The sequence below is a fragment of the Pongo abelii genome, chromosome 11, assembly GCF_028885655.2.
Source record: "Pongo abelii isolate AG06213 chromosome 11, NHGRI_mPonAbe1-v2.0_pri, whole genome shotgun sequence".
NCBI lineage: Eukaryota > Metazoa > Chordata > Mammalia > Primates > Hominidae > Pongo > Pongo abelii.
Genome location: NC_071996.2, coordinates 130821292 through 130840969, shown reverse-complemented (window position 1 = coordinate 130840969; position 19678 = coordinate 130821292). Strand labels below are relative to the sequence as shown.

The 19678-nt window shown below is 40.0% G+C and overlaps 1 protein-coding gene and 1 long non-coding RNA gene across 3 annotated transcripts in view; one reads left to right on the top strand and one right to left on the bottom strand.

Moving 5' to 3' along the window:
* The window catches only part of COL4A3 (collagen type IV alpha 3 chain), a 148055-nt gene that overhangs the window by 6675 nt on the left and 121702 nt on the right, over positions 1–19678 (bottom strand). For both annotated transcript variants that reach the window (XM_024243122.3, XM_063713075.1), the window contains exons 35-48: positions 18786–18884; positions 17946–18035; positions 17154–17293; positions 14798–14924; positions 13553–13633; positions 13065–13163; positions 12810–12857; positions 10269–10454; positions 9312–9442; positions 5018–5090; positions 4191–4262; positions 3977–4102; positions 3039–3137; positions 173–382 (exon numbers count right to left, since the gene is read on the bottom strand). In XM_024243122.3, the coding sequence (XP_024098890.2) occupies positions 173–382; positions 3039–3137; positions 3977–4102; positions 4191–4262; positions 5018–5090; positions 9312–9442; positions 10269–10454; positions 12810–12857; positions 13065–13163; positions 13553–13633; positions 14798–14924; positions 17154–17293; positions 17946–18035; positions 18786–18884 (1581 nt within the window). The remainder of the gene's footprint in view (positions 1–172; positions 383–3038; positions 3138–3976; positions 4103–4190; positions 4263–5017; positions 5091–9311; positions 9443–10268; positions 10455–12809; positions 12858–13064; positions 13164–13552; positions 13634–14797; positions 14925–17153; positions 17294–17945; positions 18036–18785; positions 18885–19678) is intronic.
* Positions 1–19678, top strand: part of LOC112132274 (uncharacterized) — a 66256-nt gene that overhangs the window by 17083 nt on the left and 29495 nt on the right. The window lies entirely within an intron of this gene.

The following is a 19678-nucleotide window of genomic DNA, read 5'->3' as shown; positions in this document are numbered from 1 at the left end:
TTCCAGAATGAAAATTAGACAGGCCAGTGTTGTTTTATTTGCCCTCTTTAAAATGTGTCAGGAGACACTCAAGTTTGTTTACACTTAACTTCAGAGGGAAGCATCCTAGGCTATAAAGATTTACAATCTGCATGTGGAACAGCACAACTGGCAGCTGGGACTGGGTCATTACCAAGGTCTTGTCCGTGGGCTCGTTGATTTCCTTGTACAAAAAGAAAAGAAAACCCGCTGTAGAGTGGCACTGTCCCCTCTGGACATGAAGGAATTGCTGTGGTTTGACTGTGTCGGGTGAAGACAAAGCCTCTCGTTGTCCAGGTTGCAGGTGATCCACTGTCTCCACGTTTTCCTTTCAAACCTGGCAATCCATCTGATCCAGGTGGTCCTTCAAAAAACACATTCTAAATGTTGCAACACACACAAACATCTTAAACTCGTTTTTTCAAAGTACTAATTTAAATATATGTATATATATGTTGAGCCCCATATATTGAAAGAAATCCTAGAGAAGAGTGGCTTATAAAAATGGCCAAACAGTATTATTAAATGTTAAGCAGTTTATCACACAGTGCCTCTTCTTATCAATGTTTGTGTGTATTTGATGCGTTTTTTGAGATCAGGTCTTTATCTTTGAATTCCTCTGTGAGGCCTGGCACAGTGGCCTGTCTGCATCTGGTAGGTCTTATGTATGTTTTTTATGAATAAACGAATGAATCCTCCTACAGTGTGATGGGGGGAAAATCAAATATCTACAACTTAGTCTATTCAAGTAGATAATAAAAATTACTTATGGTTTTGATAAATACACAAATTATTGCAACATTGTCTACAATAAACAATTGCAGAAAACATTGAAAGCTCTTTAAAGATTCAAACTTCCAGAAAGTTTTGATCAATTTGTAAGTCAAGTAAGAAGAGAAGGCTTTTTTTTTTTTTTTTTACTGTAATAAGGGTTAGTTTCTTTTATTTATATGAGTTAAAAACAAAGTAAATGGTTTCTGTACATTTTTCTCTCTGTGGAGAAAAACTTTCTATACTTTGGAGTATGGAGTTGGACAAGGCTAATCATGTTCTAGATGAGGACCAGTGAGCTATCCTCTCTTCCATTCCTCTTGAACTTCCTTCTCCTTTCTTTCATTGAACGGCTATTATTTATGGTATTGGCATTGGCTACCACTTCCTCACCCCCATCCATTTCTGCTGCCACTGTATCCTGACTCCCTCCCCAACCAGACTTGGGCCATGGTTCTCTAGGGTCCTAAGGAATCACAGAGAAAACAGCGACAGTTAGACTTTGGGCCTACATCATCACAGGAATTAGTTTTGTTGCCCACAAACATCCATGCCCCTGGGAGTCAGGCAGGGTCACAGTTTAGTCCTGACTCAGAAGTCAGGACTTTCCTCAGAAATTTGTAAAAGCCCCAATATTATATATTTTTTTCAATTTTCTCTGAATTCTGCCCACTCTTGTCTCCTCCAGGGACCTTGAGTGGTTTTTTTGAAATTAAAAATAGGCCACATCCAAATTCTCTGGTCTGATGTCTTACTTGAAAAATCCAAGTTGCCATGGTTTTAATATATTGGGGAGACACATTTTTCTCTTTTCCTAACCCCTGCCCTCATTCAGAGGGGACTGTACTTGGCCCCAAACAAAAGATATCTCCTGATCTCTGCACAGGAATTTGAAAGTGATTAGCTGAGCAGGGCAGGAACTGGAAGTGAGCTTTTATACAAATGTGTGATATCCAAGGCATTTCTGTATCTCCAAGAAAGGGGCCAGGGCCGTCAGTTTATGCCAGTGCAGTTTGACTCTTAGATCCCTTTGTCATTCTTGTGAGGACTCCATAGCATTGAACTGTCTACTTGCTAATTAATTCTCAACAAAATTTATATTGCAGTGCCCTTGCTCTTGCTGTTGCCCCATTCTTAGGGCATTAAAGCCTTGGTCATTAAAATTTTTAAATTAATAGAATTATTAATAAGAATGGTTTATCACTTCAAAAACCACACTTTAAGGAAAGTTGAATGATTAATAGCACTGTACTGTGCACCCATGACAATATTAAATCGTATGTAATTATGCAATTGGTATTATAATATTAACATCATATTTGAATTTTTAAAAATTTAAGTCTACAGTCTTTACCATTTTAATATAGTAGATCTGAGCATGATATATGTCAGTAAATTCAGAAAGCACATTTAGAATTTTTTCTTGCTTTAACAAAGTCAGCAATCCTAAAAATAGAAGATTTGGACATCGAGGTAGTTTCTAGAAGAGTGCTTTGAAACATTTGCAGAAGGTAGATGTTGATCCAGGTATCAAACTGACACATACAGCATATGTTCAGAAAAAACACTATATTTAAGAGGCCCCTTTTCAGGATATGCATGAATTGTTGAATTCTATTCAAGAATGGCTTTTTTTTTTTTTTTTTTTTTTTTTTTTTGAGACAGAGTCTCTCTCTGTTACCCAGGTTGGAGTGTGGTGGTGTGATCTTGGCTCCCTGCAACCTCCACCTCCCGGGTTCAAGCGATTCTCCTTCCTCAGCCTCCCAAGTAGCTGGGATTACAGGCACCTGCCACTATGAAGAATGGCATTTTTAAAAGATGGCTTTCTTAAAAAAGGATACTAAGTTGCTCTTCTACTCATACCAAGGTAATATTTTTCTAGCTATGTACTTATGTACCACTCCTATAAATAATAATTATTAACTGACAACTTCTATAAATTATTAAAAACAGGTATTGGCCTTTTTGAAAGAAGAATACCCATAGGACTTATTAGTTCTATTTGTCCTCGGGCTAAACTGTGCATCAGTTTGGAGCCCATCTGACCAGCTAAGAGGTCGGAAAAATACTGTGTTCCAAAAATTCTTGATTCTCATCTTCCAAATGAACATTTGATCCTTGGCCTTTTGTCTGATCTGAACAACATAAACTCAAAGGCCTAGATAACTCATATAGTCACCCACTCGAACAAGACTTCTCTGTACGTCGAAATAGCACTTCTTCAGTGAGGAAACAAGCTGGGGGTTTACCTGGCTCTCCTTTAGAACCTTTGTTGCCTTTTTCTCCAGCTGGTCCAGGAGTTCCTGGTTTTCCATCCTTGCCTGGCTTACCTCTTGGCCCACAGGGTCCTAGGCAAAAACCAACATTGTATTGCATTTTATCATGTAGGATGAAAGGTAAGGTGGCCAACCATCCCATTAACCCAGGACTTTCTCAGTTTCAGGAATGAAAGTCCTGCATCCCGGGAAGATCCTCAGTCCTGGGCAAGCTAGGATGATTAGTCACCTAACTTGTTAGCCCCACTTCCCAGAAAACAAGACTCTTGAAAATGAACTATGAGGATACTAAATGCAGCAGTTTAAAATTGTGCTGCAATTTTGATTTATGTTCTTCCAGAGTTCACTATGTCCCTGAATTGATCAAACTAATAAGTAATATCTTTATCTCCCAGGTGATTCAGACAAACTTAAGGTATAATCATTCCATTCAGAAGCCTATTACGATATGCTGTGCTTATGTAGAGGGGTTAGTTCAATTTCCAAACACCAGTATTTTGAAAAGATTTCTAAATCATTTTTTCCGAATACTTTGCTGTACAAAGTGTTAGAAAAGTATAAATTCACAGAACTCAGGTATATTCAGACAATCATTTAGAAATAGAGCCCAAGACTGACAGTTGTCAGAGGAGATAGACATACCTTTACCTTAATAAAAAATAATAAAAAAAACATGCTGCCCTAAAGTGTATTTGTTCAAGTTATACTATGTACAACCACTTTCAATAGATTCCAAGGTCTTTTATTTGCTGGTCAAGGGTAAAATGAGCTCAATCCTAAGACTGATTGTGAAAACCACTATCATGTTCAGCATTTTCTGTGAAGTTGTATCAGCTGTTTCCAAAGTAGTTTACAGGTATTTTGGTTCAACCACTTCCTAGTGATCCAAGTCAATGCTGCCAGTCCCACACCTAGGTTTCCAGGTGGCCCTGGTGGCCCAGGTTCTCCCTGCATCCCTGGTTCTCCAGGTGTGCCAGGTGGCCCTGGGCTTCCTGGAAGGGAGATAATCTTAAGTGTGCCGGGGTCTCCACGTATACCTGTTGACATAAACATAAGAAGAAGATGATGGCTTCACGGATGCATTACCTTTCTTCATTGAGAGCAATAGTAAGGACATTTATTTACCAGGTGGTCCTTTTGGCCCAATTGGTCCTGGAGGTCCAATGGATCCTAGAAATCCAGGATTACCCTTTTCTCCTAAAAACAAACAAACAAACAAAAACACAATGTGATTCCACTTAGATCAATGGGTTTCCTAGTTCTTCAGGTTGATGATTGACTCTAAGGACAAATACTAGAAGTGTGCCTGGAGGCTCTGTCCCATGGGTTCTGTCACAAGGGCTACAATTTCATTTTGTTCACATAGGTTTTGGCATGTCACTGGGACCCAGTAGGTCATGCTTAATGAGTCTGTAAAGAAATATATTCCAGAAGTAGGCATTAAGAACTTGTATTTTAACATTGAAGGGGAAGGGTCCCTAAGAGTCCACTTTTTGAGTTCAGAAACCAATTTGATATTTACGGTAAGATACAAAGTCACATTAAAACCTGTTTTACCATGTGGTGAATTATATTGCTTGGTTGTCATAGTTACTTACTTTCTCAGCTTATTACTCTAGCTTTACTAATAGCCTAGAGTTAGTTATGTTAGGAGTTCTCTTCAGCACATAGAGAATATTAGCTTTGATGTGAGCTAATAAAGTGGTAAGATTTCTCTTCCAATCACGGTCTTTTACACAAATAAAAGAAGGTTACCAAGAGCCATTGATTTGGAGAATACTCTATTTTAAAGAACCTTGAAATAGTGTAGTGGAGCCTTCCTACTTCACTCATATTGAGGTCCTATTTGTACTAACCCCAGCTGTCTGTACTTCAGCAAACACTTGTGTGCCCTAAAATATGAATTGAGGTTATTGTATTTGCATATAAAGAGCAATGCACAAAAACAGTACCTGTCACGCCTGGAAACCCCTGGAATCCAGGATCACCTCTGAGTCCTGGAAGACCTGGAGTACCTGGTGCTCCCTATATTTCAAATAAAAGGAGCAGAACCAAAACAAATTTTTAAAATCACTAAATTCACATCAGGTTTTAAAAAATGCAAATAGGGTATAATATTATGTTGGGTGAGAATAAGCTGAAGTTAGCAGACATCATTTTTATCTTTCAATCAAGGCTGTAACTCCTCTGGCCACTTAGAACCTTTCCTTAGGACTATCATTTTAAAAGTAAAATAAAAGCTTCCCTTAAGCCCAAGAGCAAACATACCTTCTAATGTTGGTGTATGTTGTTTTAGTATTGGATTCAACTGGATATTCTGTGTCCTAAATGGAGTAGCCCAGTACTGCCAGAATGATTTTTTTTTTTTTTTTTTGGAGACAGAGTCTTGTTTTGTCGCCCAGACTGGAGTGCAGTAGCATGATCTTGGCTTGCTGCAACCTCTCCTTCCCACATTCAAGTAATTCTCATGCCTCAGCCTCCCAAGTAGCTGGGAATATAGGCATGCACCACCACACCTGGCTAATTTTTGTATTTTGAGTAGAGACAGGGTTTCGCCATGTTGGCCCAGCTGGTCTCAACCTCCTGACCTCAAATGATCTGCCCACCTCGGCCTCCCAAAGTGCTGGGATTATAGTAGTGAGCTACTGTGCCGGGCCCAGAATGAAAATTATAATCTGTATTTATAATTGTTGCGAAGACAACAAAACCGTTGTTGAGTTAAAGCACCCAAGCATCATTCTAACTAAGCCAGCAGAGCCATAAATTACTCTTGATCATGATGGTAGGAGAAGTGATGTCCAGGGATGGGAGTGTACAGGAGTTGTCAAGAGACAGTATTTGACAGGCATATTTGACAAGGATGCAATAATCTAAGCGGGAAGGAGGTGCTCTCTTCTTGTGGGGCTCACACGAACTGGTCTTATAGTCAGGAGATGCTCAAGCAAAGCCATAGAAGGAGGGAAGAGGGAGCAGGGCTTCTGAAAAGAGCTATTTGTCAAAATGTATGCTAAATCTACTTTCATACTGTCCATATGAATTGAGATAATGCTATTACCTGAGAATAATGGTCTTTGAAGGTCATGAAATTGCCAAGAATAAAACTGGCTTTGAACCAGCTATCTTTGGAGCAAGAAGACCAAAGAAGGAACCATCTGATTGCTTGGATAAAGTGTTGTTAAAAAAGGAGAGAGAGAAAACAGAACCATCTGGTCAAGGACTTGCTGGCTTCTGATGTCTGCCTGTTCTCTTGAGGCTAAGGTAACTATGAAAAAGGGCATGTTGCCAGGGTTATCCCTGGCAGCAGGAGGGAGCTGTTAAAGGCCCCAGGCCAGTTGAGACACCCATCAAGAAATATCTTTCAACTGTAAGTGTAGAAGCCTATGAATGACCATGAAATCACCAGAGGAGTTAAGTAAGATCATGTTTCCAAACCAAGCTTTATACATCCTAGTGTCCTTGGAAGGTCTTTAGATGTAACCATGGATCAAATTGGCAACTTTCAAAGCATCATGGAGAACATGAGAGACACCTACAGACTGAAGATGGGCAAATATGTAATTTTTCAAAAAAAAAAAAAACTTTTAAAGTTAGATTCTGGAAATCAAATACCAAGAGTGCTTAAGAGCGATTCCTAACAATGAGCTATGGCAAAGTACCTCATTACGCATCACTGATGAGGTTAGTAGAGGACAAAATGAGTTATACCATAAATGTTCTGTATTTACATATGAATTGTCAATGTATTTACATTGACAATTTACAGGGTAGAGAGAGCTGTGCCATGTGCCATGGTAGCTCTCTCTACCATATTTTTGTGGACAAAATGGCGCTGCATAGAGCAACAAGGATAGATTTAAAGCTTGGTGAATAGCCACGTCCAAAGGCAGTTCATTAAGGGATTAATTCCAGCTGGTAGAGGGCAAACTCTGGGCACAAAGGGCTGCTTTGTAAGTGTTTCTTGGATCAGCAAGTGATGTCCTCCCTCTTCTTAGTCTAGAAAACCAGACCTCCATTACCTGCCTCCTGCTTAGCCCTCCAGACTCCTCCCAAGGTGTCCTCATTCCTACCTCAGCTCCAGTGATAGAGTTGTGTGTGCGTCACTCACACACACCCATTGTCATTTTGCTTAGAAAGCTCCTTTCCTCCACCCGACCCATACCCCTGCTTTTCCTATTTTCTTGGACAACTCCTATGTATCTTTCAAGACTCAGGCCAGGCATCAATCTCCTCGGGGAGGGACCTTTCCTGAGCACCTTCCCTCTACAGTCTGGATTAAATACCCTTCCTCTGTGTCCCCACAGCCCCCTGCATTCTTCCTACTACACAGTGTGAAAATGGCCATCTCTGTGTCTATCACCCTCACCTTTTTGTGGGCTCCTCTATGGCAAAGGACTGTAGCTTTTTGTTTTTCTATCCATTGGTACAGAGTAGACACTCAGTTATGATCCCTGAATCACATTCATCTATTCAACATCTGTCTCCAAGGACTTGATGTAAACAGAGGGGTCAGCTTGTCTAATACGCTGCTAAGAGAAAGCTAGGGACGACGGCTGTGGTGTTGAGAGAGAATGAATTGAGAGGTTGCAGGCTGGGTGCACAGGCCTAAATGAATAAGATGATGTCTAAGATTGATAAATGTAAAAGTTCTACACTTAAGTCCCAAATAAACATCAACAACAACAAGCTAGGCAAGAAATAATGGAGAAAACTTAGTAGCAGTTCATGAGGAAAAGGCCTATGGGCTTTAGTTGATTATGAGCACAATGTGCAGACAGGCAGGTCAGCCCAATGGCCCAAGTGGAATTTTAGGTCTGATTCCTAAAATGGTGTAGTTCCGGACAGTAGACCCTTCTGTCCTTTAGCCACTCACTGGGGTATTGACTTCTTACTTCTGGAGGGTGTTCATTCCAGAGGCTATATTTTTTAGGGTGATACTGACAAACTAGGGTGCATTCAGTATAGAGGCAAGGCTGATAAATGGTTAAACTGAATTTGAAAGAACCAAGTATTTATCCAGGAATAAAATAATTGGAAAGAAATGGCAGTTATTTAGAAACATTGGCAGGCATCTGGGGGGCAGAAAATGAATAGGCATTTACAGGGGAATGCAGAAAACTTCAGAAGCACATAAGTAGAGGAAAAAGTGACAATGTCATTTAGAGTGATTCTGAACTCCCAGCTGCTTTTTGAAGATTCAGTCACTGGACTTGTTCAGGGTTTAAATAAGCAAGGATCTGGAATGCTGTAGAGGTGAGTCCCATACAGACCAAAGTTTTGGAGGCCTCTTAGAGGCCAAATCATTCCAACTCTGAAGATTTTTTGATTTTCAGAAACTTCTGGACTGTGTTCCCTTAGGCGCACTGCACAGATGCATCAGAAATTGTAAATTTTTGCTGCCTCCAGGCCCATCTGATCTGGCAATTAATTTATAAGAGTATAATAGTACTCTTGTACTAACGATAAGTCAATGTTGATGATATGGTTTGGCTGTGTCCACACCCAAATCTCATCTTGAATTGTAGTTCCTATAATCCCCACATGTCCTGGGAAGGACCCAGTGGGAGGTAATTGAATCATGGGGGTGGTTTCCCCCATGCCATTCTCATGGTAGTGAGTGAGTTCTCATGAGATCTGATGGTTTTGTTTGTTTGTTTGTTTGTTTTGATGGAGTCTCACTCTGTCACCCAGGCCGGAGTGCAGTGGTGCTATCTCGGCTCACTGCAAGCTCCGCCTCCCGGGTTCACGCCATTCTCCTGCCTCAGCCTCCTGAGTAGCTGGGACTACAGGCACCTGCCACCGCGCCCGGCTAACTTTTTGTATTTTTAGTAGAGATGGGGTTTCACCGTGTCAGCCAGGATGGTCTCGATCTCCTGACCTCATGATCTGCCCGCCTCCACCTCCCAAAGTGCTGGGATTACAGGCATGAGCCACCGCACCTGGCCGATCTGATGGTTTTATAAGGGGCTTCCCCTTTTGCTTGGCACTCATTCTCTCTCCTGTTGCAGTGTGAAGAGGTGCCTTCTGCCATGATTATTTTTTGAGGTCTCACCAGCCATGCAGAATTGTGAGTCAATTAAACCTCTTTTCTTTATAAATTACCCAGTCTCGGGTATGTCTTTATTAACAGCATGAGAATGGGCTAATACAGTTAACAACATCAACAATATACGATATAATGTACAATATAAAAATAATTATAAGTTGATATTGAATTAATAATGAGTCAAAATAATTATCCATACTCACCAGATGACCTGGTGGTCCCATGTCTCCTACAGTTCCAGGTGGACCTTTCGGGCCAGGGTGGCCCATAGACCCTTTGTCTCCTTTTATGCCTATTACGTGACTCCCTGGAGGTCCAGGGGGACCAGGCTCACCTGAATTCATGAAAAGTCTGTTAGTACTGCCAGCCAGGGAGCTTGGAAGGTTCTATCTATCAGTGATTGTTTCTAATGAAGTATAAACCCTTCACTTAGCATTACCACAAACATTCTTTCCCCTGGGGCATGTGATGGGATTGTGGTAAAGACAGGATGAGATGATGCCAGCGAGGCACCTGTCACTCACCAGCAGGATCTACTTCTCCCCAGTTAGGGTCTGTTACAGCAGGGTCTGTGCCTGCTTCCCTAGAGCCTAGCCCAGCTCTAGGGATTCAACAAATAGAGTTGAATGAATGCATCACTGTCTTTTAGGCTAATTATTTTTTTTTTGATACAGTTTTGTTCTGTTGCCCAGGCTGGAGTGCAGTGGCGCAATCTCAGCTCACTGCAGCCTCTGCCTCCCAGGTTTAAGCGGTTCTCCTATCTCAGCCTCCTGAGTTGCTGGTATTACAGGCATGCACCACCAAGCAAGACTAGCTAATTTTTGTATTTCTAGTAGAGACAGGGTTTCACCATGTTGGCCAGGCTAGTCTTGAACTCCTGACCTCAAGTGATCCATCTGCCTTGGCCTACCAAAGTGCTGGGATTACAGGTGTGAGCCACTGCATCCAGCCAGGCTTGTTAATTTATTAACTATGCATCCCTCAAACAGGCTACCTTGCCTTGACAACTGCTGGGTGTGGGAACCACGGGTAGTGGGGGAATGGAGATGACCACAGGGAAAGAAGAAGCAACAAGGTAACATGAGGAGGAGGAGGTTGAAAACTTTTGAGGTCAAACATGATTTTTGTTATTTTATGCTATTTAAAAGTAAACCTTTTACCTGGGCTTCCTCTTGAGCCTGGTGGACCATGATTTCCTTTCTGGCCAGGGATCATTGCACCGGGCAGACCTGGTGGCCCTGGGAATCCTTCTATGCCTGTGGGCCCTTGAGGCCCAGCATCTCCCATGACCCCTTTTCTGCCTGGGAGGCCAGGAAAACCTGGGGCTCCCCTGTCTCCTTTGGCTCCTGCAAAGAAGAAGGCTTAACAAGTTTCTTTAATGCCCGTATGGTTGGGTTAGAGTTCTTGGCTATCTTTAATAATGTAGGTACTTTGCTTAAAAGTGTTCAGATTCAGAATATATATTTCTAAAATATATATTTTATAATATATTGCTGGTAAATGCAATATAGAGCTACAAAAACTGAGTTGAGACTCAGTCTGTCTCCAACTAGCTGTCAGATCTTGGCAAAGTCACTTCAGATTTACTTACTATTACAAATTTTGATTTTCTTATTTTAAAAAATGAAGGTAATACCTGTTCTAGCTAATTCTTTCAGATCAAGTGAGATAACATACAGACATAAAAGCATGGTGTAAGTTCTAAAGTGTTATATAAATATAAGACAGTTATTATCAGCTGATGAACTTAGTCATGTTGACATTGTTGAATCACTGATAATTCATCAGAGTATAAGAAGCTAAACTGCGTAGCAGTGATGTGTGCATTTGAAGTATTATCCAGCTAAACCCAGACAAAGGAGCAACAAAATTGCAGTCTTTATTTTGTCCTTTAGTTAATTTCCCCACACATCCCCCATAATAGGAATACTAGCGGCAGGAGGTTTGGATTTACCAAAGACCCCCCAAAAAGGTCACAAGTTAATACTAATATTTTTCATCTTAGAAAACCTTCAAGAAATTGTGCTTTGACATTCATGAATAAAAATATTGTGTGAATTGCAAATAATGTCTCCCTCTTCTCTTCCATCTCTGTGTTATTCTGGAAGCAGTAAATGGCATGAAAACAGAAGATAGATGTGCAGAAGGAGAGGGAGAAGGAGAGGGAGGCTAATAGCTCAGGGGAGGGCTTGGGGAGTTATTACATACTAAAGACTTATAATGAAAATAAAATTGATGAATATTGACGATCTAGCCCTATGTCTATTCACTTCCTTTAGCTTTTTAATGCCTGTAATTTATGCTTTTAAAAGAAAGTGCTTAGATGACTTCAGTTCACTCCAAGCTTTGTAATACTGTATTTGCATGGCAATGACCTGAAGCACCAAGATAGCTTGGATTATATATTTCATGTTCATTAAAATGATTACATGCTCTGCAATATGATTTCTTTTTAGGATTTGGGGGAATGAACTAATTAAAAGGATTCATACCTTCCAAGTCTCAATGAACTCTTCTCGATATTTAGTTATCCTAGAGGGATTGAGGTGCATAATCATTCACTTACATAATTAGGCTATTTGTTAGTTTTAAGGCTTCTAAACCTAAGGTATGATCATTTTTTATAACAAATTTTATTTCCAGTTAAAAGCTAGTGTTCTCATTCCAAATGGTTAAACTGTGAGTCAGCCTGGGAACATGAAGAGCAACTCTCCTTTTGACCACAATTCTAAAGCTACACTGTGGAACAGGAAGAGCCTTCGTGCTCATTGGGAAAGGAGAGGTCTGAGAGATGTGGGAAGACTGAGCTCAACCAAAAGAACAATCAAACCAGTAAGAAACAAATGAGAGAGAACAGCTCTTGTCTACTTTTATACTTTAACTGTTTTGTCAAGAGGTGGTTCCTGCCCGACTGAGTTTCTCATTGGCATCCAGCTGCTCTTTCCTGGTTCGCATGAGCATCAATAGCTAGGGCCCTTCAGTGTGCTAGGCCTCTTTGCTAATGAAATGCTCCCATTCATAGGACGCGTGGCTGAGATGGGTCAATTAAATGTGCAAACAATCTGATTTTTCTCCTGGGAGGTTTGACTAGAAAATGGAAAAGAGTTAAAAGAAGCTGTTTATCTTGTAAAGCACTGACGTGAGAAATCCAGACTTGCGGCCTGCCAAACAAAAAACTTGTAAATACTCTGAATGACATGTTTAGTAAACTGCCATGTCTGAGATGTTGAGACACTCTCTGGGTTGCCTTTAATAAACAATAGCATGGACCGCAAGCTGGATCTGGGAGTTGGAATCAGACCTGTGAAGATACAGGTGGGAAAGGATTCGGATTACTCCTGTGTCTCAGAACAGCAGGGACAGATGCTCACTGAGAACCCATCAGTTCCACCTTCACCTTTTAGGAGATGGTATCTTTAAACCATGCTAACAACAGCAAGACATATACAGAAGAATCCTTTTTACTTTTCAAGACTTTCTTAGTAGGAAATTCCAAAATTGAATCACAGTTTCTAATTCATTCCATTTGTTGTGATGGTAATAATTAAACATTTTAAATTGAAGACCAAGATGAAAAATATCCTGTATTACTATTGGAACATCTTTAATTCACTAGGTTAAGCTTACTTTATATTTCAAGCATATTCAACTGCTTTCTCTCCTTGAAAATGTGTACATTAGGACAGGGAAGAACTGCTTACCTTGAGCACCAGGGTTCCCTCTTGGGCCTGGAGGGGCCCCCAATAAACCTGAAAGATATAATCTTGGCATGTTAATAGTTGGTCAATTTCATTACATTATATGTCTATGACAAAAGTTTAGTACACACCGAAAACATGTTAAAGATAATCAGTTCTATCAGAGAAAGATCTTTGGAGCAGCAAAGGATTACACTGTTACTAAAGATTCTATCCAAAATAAAACTAACGGATCATAAGATAATGAGCAAGTTGTACCCGTTTCTCCCTTTTCTCCGGCTGGACCAGGAATTCCATCACGTCCTTGGTCACCTCTTATACCCATTGGTCCAGGAGATCCTGGGAATCCTGGAAGACCTGAAAAAATAAAAAAACCCAAAAACCCCAAACTATGGTATACAAAAAGAGGATTTATTTCTTGCCAGTGGCCTAATGGGAATACCAGGGAGATGTGTGGAATTGTGTTAAACAGGCTATTTTTCAGAACTGTAGCTATGTGAAGCTATGTTCCCAGGAAAAACCACGTGCAGATTACTACTATCATGAGGATTATCAGTTTGGAATAGGTTGCCAAATATTTGAATTAAATAGAAATGTCTAACCCCATTTTTTTTTTGCATTTTTGTCTGGATACTGAGTAACTAGGAGCTACCTTCTATAGAGTAGTAGGTTTACAGAAATCCAAACCTCAGGAGAAAATGTGCCTCCCACATGAAAAGGAAAAAGAGAAAGTACAAAAATGAAACCTGGAGGGCCTCTGATTCCTGGAGGGCCCAGGAAGCCTTTGATTCCTTTAAAACCCAAATCACCATGAGGACCTGGCTTTCCTGGAAATGAAGAGAGGGGAAGGAAGAAAAAAGATCACCAAAAGATAAATGATTACAACAGTAACTGAAACAGTCTGTTTTTATAGTCAACCATGCTCACGCTGGCCTTAAGGAAGCTCTCTTGTTGCAAGGTCACCCCATGGTTTTGTCCAGGCTGCTATTTTCCTGGAGAACCACTGCAGAGATGTGTCTAATCACTTTCAAAGATGTGTGTACACCAACCACAAGCACCACTCAATATGCAATTTTATTTTAATTGAGAGTTAAATGCAAATTTCAATGCAAATTTACCTGTATTTTTGAACAGGTAGTTTATTGTATTTAAGTAAGACCTGAATCTGCAACCCAATAGTTTCACAGTTGTTTTTAATAAAACAAAACCCTAAACTTGAATTGTAAGCTAATAAGCCAGAAAGCCAAAATTCAATCCAGAAATGGGTTCGAAAAAGAGTCACAGCACAGTGTTGTAGTTTGAATTGTGTTGTCCCCAAATTCATATGCTGAAGTCCTAACCTTCAGTACTTCGGAACGTGACTCTGTATTTGGGGATAGGGCTGGTAAAAAGGTAATTAAATTAAAATGAGGTCAGTAGGGTGGGCCCTAATCCAATGTGAGTGGTGTCTTTATAAGAAGATTTAGACACTTGGAAAACACTGGAAGAAGATAGCCATCCAGAAGCCAAGAACAGGGGCCCCACAAGAAACCAACGCTGCCGACAGCTTGATCACAGACTCGGAGCTGCTGGAACTGTGAGAAAATAAACATCTGTAGTTTAAGCCACCTAATCGCTTCTTGGCTAAAATCAAGTGTAGTTTAAGCCACCTAGTCTGTGGAATTCACTGTGGAAGCCTGGACAAACTAATACAAACATGACGATTGTACAATGGCTAACATTTTGTATCCTTGGGCTGAATTTGTTGAGGCAGTTCTTCAAAAGTGTTTTTTATAGGAACATATTTTTATATTTCAGTCCAAATGGGCTGATTAGTAAAATTGGACTCTCTTAATGAATTCTCTTAGTGTGTTAGAATTTGAAGTTCAAAGTTGAATAAAAGCAACTGCAGCATAAAAGTATAAATAGCTTTCTGTTTACCACAATGATTTCAGGAGGGCTATACTCTGAGTAATGCTTCCAGCTTTTAGAATTGTAAACCCAAGCCTTACCTGGGAGGCCAGGACTTCCAGGACTTCCAGGGGCTCCCTCAGGTCCAGCAGGCCCCAAATGTCCAGGTGGGCCAGGTTGCCCCATTTCTCCTTTCTTTCCCATATCACCCGGCAGTCCTGGATCCCCCTTAAATGTAGTCAAATACCTTTAAAATTCTCATATAAGCAGGATATGTGGTTAGAATTCAGCATAAACTTTATTCACTAATTTTTTTATTCATTCATCGATTCATATTTAATATCTCCTGTCTGTCAGCACTGTGATAGGTGCTGGGAATAAGATGGCCACATGGTTTATGGGGCCCAGTGCAAAATGAAAATGCAGCTTCCCTTAAAACTTTTTAAAGCGTATATGTGCCACATTTTCTTAATCCAGTCTATCGTTGTTGGACATTTGGGTTGGTTCCAAGTCTTTGCTATTGTGAATAGTGCCGCAATAAACATACGTGTGCATGTGTCTTTATAGCAGCATGATTTATAATCCTTTGGGCATATACCCAGTAATGGGATAGCTGTGGTATATATTGAATATGTACAGCTTTTTACATGCAAATCATCCCTCATTAAAGTGGCTTACCAAAAAAAAAAAAAAAAAAAAACTTTTTAAAGCGAATTTCAAGACAGCAACAGCATAGCATCAGACCAAGTGTGGAGGCCCTTCTTAGCACAGGACCTCTGTGACTGCACTGGTAGCATACCCAGGAAGCCGGCTTTTACCAGGATATAATGGTAACCTATATAGATTTATGACATACACAGTCCCTGCCTTCATGGAGCTTCAGAGACCAGTAAGGAGACAGATATTAAATAATCACACAAATATATAATTACAAATTGTGATGAGTAGCTGGGAGTAAGAAAGAAATAGACTAAATAAAGATGTATCCTACAAATACTATGCATGCAAATATGTCAATCACATGCTTTATAAACCTTCCAATGATTTAATGTTCATTAAATCTTCACTTCAGTTTTATGACAAACCAGAACATATAGGTTTGATAAAGATTTACAAAATTTCTATGGTAACCAATTAAAATATACTACTCTGTTACTCTCATTTGCTGACAAGATAAAACCAGCTCATTTTGTGTTGAATGCACAGTTCTAAAAATTTATTCTGGTGGTTACCTGTGAAAACTTTAAATCTAAATGAAACTACCAGTTAACTGAATGTGAAGTCAAATAGGATTTTTCGTTGAGCAAATATCTCAGTGGAAGCAATCTCAGGTTTTCTGAGGACTTAATCTAAATATAAAGAACAAAGACATTTGTCTGCTCCAAGTAATAAACAGTTGCTTTCTTGGGTATGTGTAGTGTCTAAGTTTTTTTCTTGTTTTAGCATTTACTACTGGAGACTATAGCTGGTGGAAATATATAGGAAAGGTGGTATTTTATTGTCTCCAAAAAGAGGGAGAAGTTTCCCTAATAATTTTTATATGTTGGAGTCATATACTGTTGAAAATCTAAAAATCTAAATCAGAAAAATAGACTCTCCCCTACAAAAACATTTTCAAACATTTTGCGTTTAGTTTCAAAAGGTTGCTGTGCTTCTTGGGATCCCATAGATTTTCCCAGTGGTCCATGGAATCCCATGTTAGTAACCTCTGCTTATAGGAACTTCTATTAATCGTTCTCTAGTGGTCTATCTCTGGCTTTTAGCATGAGAGCTGTACTCAGAAAATTGGGAAGAGAGTAAACCTAAGAAAGCAGCCGAGCCCTATTGAAACGTCTGGTTGCTGCTTTGTATAATACAGTAGTAAGGGCTTTAACATCCAACCTCAATTTGACAAAGCACAAACACTGAAAACACTGAAACAAGATTAAGTATTTCCATTCCATTACACAGAAAAAGTTCTAAAACAAGAAAGATAAATGTATGTATCTTAGGATTTTGTTCACTTTCTAATGATGCTGTAAAGTTATTTTATTTTGTATCTTTTGTTAGTCTTAGTAAGACGAGTGTTTTTTATTAGAAGGTTTGGAAATTTATTTTTCTAAGTCTGCATGAGATGAGTACAGCAGAAATGGGCCACTTTGTATCACAAGAAAAAACCCACTGTCCCATCTGATTATATGGGCCTGTAATCACTGCCTTCTTCTGGCAGCACACCTAAATTTCAGGGACAGTGTGAGAAATTCCTTGGTGACTGAAAGAGGCTTTCAGAAGTTGACAGCTCTGTGACAGACAAGCATCCTCAGTTGTGGAGATAGGATTTTAATAATCCAAATAACTGTCTGAAAGTATAGTAATAGTTTCAATTTTCTCTGCCCACACTGAATCTGGGTACTTGTTGATATTTTTCAAGGCACTCACTCCACCACCAAAATGTAAATATTTCAGTAGCCTATATACCGTTGGTCCCGGTGGTCCTGGCCTTGTACCTTCTGAATAACCTGGCTCTCCCTTATCTCCCTGGAGACCGTGAATACCTGGGAGGCCTGGTCTTCCTGCTCGACCTGGGAATCCCAGAGTTCCCCTTTTTCCTTTAGAACCTGAAATTAGGGGGAAAACATCGAGTAAAATAGATAAACATGAGGATCTTGAAGTTTTCTGCTTTTCACTTTTGCATAAGCTTTCTCCCAAGAATGGCTTTTTCAGAATTGCAAATGCATCAGGTAGTTAAAATGGATGATTATTATATAACATCGATATTTATTTTGTTCTCACCCATTTTCTAGTTGCACACTGTATATTTGTCTAATAGCAACTCTGTTTTTTTTGTTGTTACTGGTTTTTTTTTGAGATGGAGTCTCACTCTGTCGCCCAGGCTGGAGTGCAGTGGCGTGACCTCAGTTCACTGCAACCTCCACCTCTCGGGTTCAAGCGATTCTCCTGCCTCAGCCTCCCGAGTAGCTGGGACTATAGGCGTGTGCCACCACGCCCAGCTATTTTTTTTTGTATTTTTAGTAGAGGTGGGGTTTCGCCATGTTGGCCAGGCTGCTCTCAAACTCCTGACCTCAGGTGATCCGCTTGCCTCGGCCTCCCAAAGTGCTGGGATTACAGGCATGAGCCACCGCGCCCGGCCCCGCAAATCTAGTTTTTTAATACAAGCTTTCTACCAAGTGGAAAACCAAAACAGTACACAACACAGAAAATCTGGAGTCCTCACCCATCATGAGCTTGTGGGCTCATAACATGCATTACCTGGCATGCCCCTGTTCCCCATGCTTCCTGGTATACCACGCAGTCCTAGTTCTCCAGGATTCCCAGTGCTGCCCAAATCTCCTCTGGGGCCTTGAGAACAAATAAATAGTTATTGCCCTGCACAGTTCCTTGACAAAGTATGTGTTTAACAAATACTTGTTGCTTGCATGCGTGAATGAATTCAGAACAGCCAGACCAGCTGGTTTAAGCACTTGTCTAGCTGTCCTTTTTCCTTCAAATAAGAGGGAACTAGGGACCCAGAACATGTAAAACTAAAGAAAGTTAGATTCTTGTTAGCAGACCTGGGTTTCAAACACTAAAATCATCCTAGGACCAACACCAGCGGGAAAAAGTAGGCTCCTGCAACCATATGGTAATCTATTTCCAACTGCATCCTGAAGTGTTATTGCCATGTAATATATTTTGTCACTGAGGTGGTTGTAGGAATGGTGGGATAGTTTAATTATTTAAAAATTATTTTGTAAACTCAGTTACTTGTTTTAAAAAAGAAAGATGCAAACCTGAAAACTTCTAAGGCATTCTCTAATTTTCATCTCTGATATGTGATATAGTGATAAATTATAATTTATGATACATATCAGCAATTTCAGAATGAAATTTTGAGGACAAAATGGAACTATTTGTAGGTTAATATATGTTAGTTAACGACACACCAACTATCAACACCTTCTTGTTAGTTAATTTAGTAGCAAATTTCTGCTGGAACACTATCAGAACAGAATTGATATTTAAACCCAGTAAGCCTAGAAACAACTTTTATTACTTTTGATGTAGGAAAGTGTAAAATGTGATATTTTTCTATTTGAGAATCAGCTGTACCTGGTGGTCCTGCTGGTCCAGGTAGTCCTTTGAGGCCTTTTAAACCTGGCATCCCTGGAATGCCTCTGTTTCCTTTCTCACCTGGATTTCCTGTGAATCCTAAAGTTAGAAACCAGGTATTAACAAGAAAATCAGCCGGGTGTGGTGGCAGGTGCCTGTAATCCCAGCTACGTGGGAGGCTGAGGCAGGAAAATCACTTGAACCTGGGAGACAGAGGTTGAAGTGAGCTGAGATCGCGCCACTGCACTCCGGCCTGGGCGACAGAGTGAGACTCCATCTCAAAAAAACTCCCCAAAACAAAAAACCAGGTATCAAAAATGCATGTTAAAATTTTGTCAGACCCATCCACATCCTGGTTTAAACCGATGGCATATTATTGTAGTACAGCATAGCATATATGTTAAGAGCATGGGTGGATTTGGGCTTCTATCTTTTAAAGAAGAGGATTAAATGAAACAATATGTGTCAAGCATTAGCAAAGTGCCTGGCATAAGTTATTCCTCAATGAACACTAGCAATGATCTTAATATGTACTCTTTAAAACAACATTTTAAGAATTAGCAGCCTAAATACCTCTTCATTTTTTAATAGTAAAAAGTGTTATCCACTACAGTATTCTCATCTAGATGATTCTATTCTCAATCCATGTATTAAAATTATAATTTATAAAGTATTAGGTAAGTCAAAGGCCAGAATCACAGTGTCAATCAGTTAATAACACTTGGATTTGAATCCAGTTCTGCACAGCTGGAAAGCTCATAAACGTCCCAGGAAACCATTCTACTTTCCCTAAAACATGACTTTGACCATACTCTTCTCCTGTTCATAAACAGTCATTGGGCCAGGTGCAGTGGCTCACGCCTGTAATCCCAGCACTTTGGGAGGCTGAGGTG